This window comes from Marmota marmota, unplaced genomic scaffold, assembly GCF_001458135.2.
Source record: "Marmota marmota marmota unplaced genomic scaffold, marMar, whole genome shotgun sequence".
Taxonomy (NCBI): Eukaryota; Metazoa; Chordata; class Mammalia; order Rodentia; family Sciuridae; genus Marmota; species Marmota marmota.
The window spans coordinates 38,386,810-38,393,227 of record NW_025999968.1 but is presented as its reverse complement, the minus strand read 5'-3'; the positions used below and the strand labels follow the sequence as shown (position 1 = coordinate 38,393,227).

The 6,418-nt window shown below is 31.4% G+C and overlaps 1 protein-coding gene across 4 annotated transcripts in view; it reads right to left on the bottom strand.

Annotated features, from left to right (window-relative positions):
• The window catches only part of Usp25 (ubiquitin specific peptidase 25), an 83,562-nt gene that overhangs the window by 40,415 nt on the left and 36,729 nt on the right, over positions 1 to 6,418 (bottom strand). For all 4 annotated transcript variants that reach the window (XM_015478315.2, XM_048803524.1, XM_048803522.1 and 1 more), the window contains 4 exons: positions 6,004 to 6,230; positions 3,197 to 3,267; positions 2,215 to 2,443; positions 714 to 914 (listed from right to left, as the gene is read on the bottom strand). In XM_015478315.2, the coding sequence (XP_015333801.2) occupies positions 714 to 914; positions 2,215 to 2,443; positions 3,197 to 3,267; positions 6,004 to 6,230 (728 nt within the window). The remainder of the gene's footprint in view (positions 1 to 713; positions 915 to 2,214; positions 2,444 to 3,196; positions 3,268 to 6,003; positions 6,231 to 6,418) is intronic.

The window sequence follows — 6,418 nt, the reverse complement described above, 5'->3', positions numbered from 1 at the left end:
TCCCCTTTTTATTTTTATTTTTTTTTTTTTTTTTTGAGACAGGGTTTCTCTAAGTTGCCAAAATTGCAATCCTCCTGCCTCAGCCTCCCAAGTCACTGGTATAGACTTACACCACTATGCCTGTCAAGAATGACATTTTTTAGTATTTAAATTTAATCTCTGTTTTATAGGTCTATATTTTTTTAAATTTGGAATAAAGTAAACAGTTTATTTTGTCTAACTTTGTTTTTAATCTTAAGTAATTTCTAAAATAAAATATCCTGTATTGATGGTGCTATTTCAATACTACATAAAATATATATGGATATACCAATAGTATCATTCTCTAAAATCCAAAATTATTAGAGTTCATTCTTCTAATAGATTTAGTGAACTGGCTGCATTGCTTGCTTATTTCACAGCTTTTCTTGCTTCTTGCTAAGAGACTAGCTCACTCAAAGTAGGCAGGGTAGTTAGAAAGTCAGCAGAATCATCACACTTATGTTGAAAAAAGGTCTACATGCAAACAATGATGCCTGGCCAATGGGTAATTAAGATGTTACCTGTGATTATAACTGACTGTGGAATTTCAGATAATTTCTACTGGCTTCTTCATACTTAAAAGTTTAAGGATTTTTTTTTAAATTCGATAAGCATATCTTATTTTTATAACACAATAATAACAAATGTAAGTTTGCTGATAATAAAATACAACTTAATAAAAATGGACAAACCTGTTGTCGCAGAAGACTCAGACTCCCTCAGTTTCTGAGATGCTAAAAGCTTTTCCTGCAAAGCTTTCTGGGCAAGTTGTGCATCCCATTCCTCAAGTTCTTTTTCAAATCGCTGGTTGTCTTCCTCAACAAAATCTCTCAAATCTGGTGGTAATGTTTCTATTCCAACAAGTGCCTGCCCAGTTTCTTTATTAAACTCCTCTGCAAATCATATTTCAAAAACTAGTATAAAATTAAGAGTTAAAAGAAAAATGCAAAGCTCCAAATAAGGTTATATACTACATATTATTTCAAATGGAACATATACTATGTATTATTACAGTATACCATATCAATATACTTTAAATTTTATAAAAATTCCAAATGCTTTTCAGAAAAAACAATGATACAAATATTTGATAAGTCATTTAGGTAATTCTGTCACTTGTTTTTACTCTGAAGAGAAAATTTTTTACTACTCCAACACTGAGGTTTTTATTTCAGAAAATACCAGATGTTTGATTACTTGTGAAGTAAAACTTTTCAAAGTAACTCACAATTTTATGAGGCTCAAAATAAAACTAAAATTATTTTTCATCTGAAGCAGTAATGCATAGTAATAAAAATACACAATTATAAAAATTAATATAACAAGATATTTTAAAACATTATATAAATACTATTTAAAAGACTCACTCGACCTCTACTATGCACACAAACAAAATAAACTTCACATTTTCAGCTATAAGTGGACTGCTTGTTTTTGCTGAATGCTTAAAAACAAAAGTTGATTTTATCAGCTTCAACAAAATGTTTTCTATATGCAGAGCTCATATTAGAAACAAAAAGATTAGGGTATGGTAAGCCATGGACTCCAACTCTGAGCAGATCAGAGCGAAGACAGCTATAATATACAAGAATAAATGGCCAATGTAAGCATGCTAGGATAGCACAAGGAGAGGTACTTCCTGGCAGGTTAAGAAAAACTACAGAGATGACACCTGAATTGAATCTTGACAGAGGAGTAGGAATTAGGCAAGAGAAAAATGAAGAACACTACTGGCAAAAAATAAAACACTTAAGAACACAGAGATATAAATGTGTGGAGTGGTTTGATGTGAGCTGAATACAGAAAGTAACTCAAATACCAGTGAAGTATATGAAGTTCAAAATGAACGAAGGTGATAACTGAAGCTGGAAAGGCACACAGAGGCCAGAAAACAGGCCTTCTGTTAGGCTAAGGCGTTTAAATGAGTTAGTTAAGTGGGTGTAATCATTAAAAGGTTTCTAGAAAGGAGAAAAAGGGTCAGATTTACATTTCATAGCCAACTCTTAAGTACGAAATGTATGCCAGCTCTCAGTTCTGGACAATAACTTTTCAATTCCAGCTTTCTCACTTCCAATTACCTAAACATGGAACATCACCCTCTGTGTCAATTAATAATTACAGCACAGGACAGAGTCCCACTGAAGTGCCACTTATTTAAAACTATATACTACACTATATATTTTATACTCTTACCTTGTATTAAGAATTGTGCCTTATCGTTTATATACATTAAACAGTATGCACTGGCATTTCTATAACCACCAAAAGAGTCCCTCACTAATTCTTCCCATGAGGATTTTGTCACAGCAATATCATTGTACTTCATCCACCTGCTTTCATGATGATCAAAAATATATGCCCAGTAGTGCCCAGCATTAGCTTGGCCTTCATGAACTAAAACAGCATGTAAGCGATAAGGAACCTAAAAAAAGAAGAAAAAAAAAAGTTAAACTGCAACTATTAGTAGTCTAACAATACCACATTCTATGAAACCCCAAACTATCAATTTGAGAGGAAGCATGGATGCACATTTTTCTAATAGGTTAGAATTAAAATCTTGAATTTAAAAAATATTAAACTATAAACTCACAAAAAAGAGGGAAATTAAAAAAGCTAAAGATACGTAAAATGTGTGTATGCATATGAGAATGATTATCTGAAACTTTCAAAATACATTTGTTGTGTAGGTATTTGTTGATCTATTTATTTTTTCTTGAATATAGAACTCAGGGTGAAGTGTTCTATATAATACATGATTTTTCCAAAACTTCATAACTGGTGGCTAGCAAAATAAATTATATACTATATGCCAGAAGTTAAAATGCTTTGAGCTTTAGGGTTTTTCAACACATCCTGTATCCTTAAAACAATCAAATATTTTTTCCTATAGAACTTTTCCAAAAAATTGAGACCTTTTGAAACTTTTTGATAAATTGCATTGTAAAACTATAAAATGTGTAAGCAATAGGTTCAGAATAATACAACTGAATGGAGAAAATCTGTTATATAATTTGTCATGAAATTTTTCCCATTCACTTGTAATTAAAAAATGTACATCGTTTAGCTTTTTTGTTATTTTATAATAAAATTTATAACAAAACATGTAACAAAGAATTTAACTTAAAATACATGTAAGCAATTTTGATAATGATTATTAGCTAAAAATTTCACTTACTTGTATCATGGATTTGTCAGAGTACATCAGTTCAATTGTTCGATGGATTCTGGATATGCTTTCCTGCAAATCTAATGATGTAAGGTGACATTTAGTGATTAACATCAAGTGTATTTCTACTGAAAATTATAAGACCAGGATGAAAGTTTACCTATAAACATATTAGAGGAAAAAGGAAAATTTCTGAAACATTTCATAAAATGTTACCATCTGGATCTGTGTAAAATGAGATATAGTTCTCTTTCATAAAAGATATGTCGCAAATGTACAGGGAAAAACCAAAGCAAATGTATCATCTAGAAAATTTGCAGAGCTGATACAACCAAAGTTTGTTTTTCAAGTCCTAATATAAAAGATGGACTCAATAAAAATTAAAGCTAACCCTTACATACTAAAATGAAATAACTTAAGAATAAAAGAAAATAACTTCACCACAATTCATGCACATATATATAAGTGAATAAAAACCCACTAAAATCACCGATGGGAATATAATTATGGGGCTCTCATTTCCAATTATTTCTATTTACAGTAGAAAATAATTCTATAAAACTACTCTGATATAAGAATGTTCATAACTATGTTTTCCATAATAATTTTTAAAACTCAAGATAATCTAAATATCTATGTTATTAGGGAAATGGCTAAACTAAAGTGTAATCACAACAAAAGAATCAGGAAGAAACCATGAAAGATCAAAGAAAATAATAGAAACTTTAGAGCAGAGAAAGACCTGTCTTTACCTGATAGAAAACCCAGGAACCATAAATAAAGCAGAAGACCCTGCAAACACACCCATAACTTCAAAAACCATATATTTTCAAAACAAAACAAACAAGAATCAGTATAAAGAAGGGCAAATGATAAATCGGGATTATTTACAACCTAAACTATAGGCAAAAAGTTAATATCTATAATACATTAAATGTTCTAAGTACTAAGAAAAAGGTAAATGGCTCAATATAAAAAAATAGGCAAATGGGGCTTGGGACATAGTTCAGTGGTAAGTCCTTGTCCATCTTCAGAACTACCAAAAAAAGGAAATGACCTAAGTAATTCACAGAAAAATATGAATATTCAGCTTCGTTCATAATTAAGGAAATACACATCAAGACACTGATGTACCACATTTTTCACTCCTAGACTACCACAGATTAAAAGTCCCCAGGGTTTGGGAGGGCACTGAGAGACAGGCTTTCTCACACACAGCTTGATTCAGTGTTTTGAAGAGACAATCTTGAATCATCAGTATTTAAGATATACACACTTTGAACCACAAGTGGCACATTTATATAGTACTTACAAAAGTATATAAATATATGTGTGAAAAGCCAGCAATATATCATTATGAAAATTAAATAAATTATATTATATCAATGTGTTGGGGTTCTATTAAGAGTTAAAAAAAAAATACTGTTAACATCTACTATCAATAGAGATGAGAGGAAACAAACACCTGAGGACCACAGTATTATACGAATTTCCTTCACACTCCTCAAATCTACCTTAGCTTTCTTCTTCTTCAAGGGAACCTGCTTGTCTTTGCCTTTTTTTAAAGTATAATGTTCAGTACTCAAACTATTATGAACCACAGGAACCCTTCCTGATTCCTTTCTCACCTATCATTGACCTACATGTGTCACCTGTCTCCGAGGATTATTTTAAGTACCCTCATTTCTTCTCCATCAGTGCCACTACTTGGTATAAAAAGCTTCCAAACTTTCACCCTTAAGAATATGATCTTATAGAAACAGCCTGCCATGCCCAAGTGGAGAATTATCCGATGCCTAGCATAGTGTTCGAGAATATTGTGTTTACTTAATATTTGTTAGCAAGTTCAAATATTTAAAAATTCCCCATACAAAAATACTAAGGAAGAAAATCTTTACAGCACTAATGCTAATTGTTAGTCACCATGATTTACGCTCTATTATATTGGATCACTTATTCACATATTGTCACAGAGTGTCAAGTTGGTCATATAGAATCCAATAATCAATGTGTTCAATATAATTTCAACCTGTAGTATTAAACAGTAGCTCCTATTTTCTTTTAATTTTAAGAGATTGATTAATTAGCATAAAATTGGGAGCCAATAAAAGGATATTATGTTTTGACATATAAGGAAAATATACAATAAATAAAATCCCCCATGAACATGAACAATATGATTTCATTAAAAATCAAAAGTCTATGTTAAAAATAAGGAGATAATTTCAGAATAAAGATGAGTTTCTTTAAAGAAAAGATAGATTGAAGTCTAACACATACACACATACACACACACAGAGCACCATCCTTATTTTTCCTATTTTGCTACATGCCAGTTAAACTATGTTCTATACTGGCACTGGGTTCACAGATCATATCTTCAGTAGAGAGGAGATTCAAAACGAAAATTCACATTTCTAACTCTTAAGCCTAAAGAAAACTTCTTTATCACTTGAACTTGTTCATTATGCAAACATCAGGTGAAATATAAACTCTGTCATTGTACGACATTTCACCAATAGAGTAGCTGTGAATACCAGTTTGATATATATTTAGAACACTAAACTAGAAAATCATACCATCTGCTATGTCATTAATCAGTTAAGTTATCTGAGGAAACTCTTGGTCCCTGTGAATTTGATATTACCATCATAAAAATGGGAAGGCAAACTAAGTTATCTGACTAAAATCTCTTCTAGAAAAAAAAAATGACTATAATATTTAAATATGAAATCCACAAGTGATTTCCCTTCTCAATTTAATATTTTACATATTCATCTGAGGTGACATTAACTACAGTATGAGAAGCTTCTTACCTCTTGTGTCATTTTCTATTTCTGTCCTCCAGCGATGTAAACAGCTTTCCAGCACAGAAAGTTCTTCTTCTGTTATGTGCCTTGGTGCTGGATGCATGGGCAAATCTGGAGGTATCCGAGACTGAGTGAATGGTTTGTGTATTACTGACCTCGATGAAACTGCAGAAACTGATGGAGGAGATGTGCTGGGCAGTTCTGAAGAAGGAACTCCCTGTAGTTCTGTTGTGCTGCATTTTGAAAGCATAAAATATTTCTCATTAAGTCTTCAAACTAAAGCACTAGACAACATACAGCACTGAGTTACCCTATAATTTCAAAAAGAACAGATCATAGAAAAGAAATACACGGATTGACTTAATATTCTGATGAGATTTGTAATGCATGAGGACTCCATTATTATAAAGACAAAATTGAT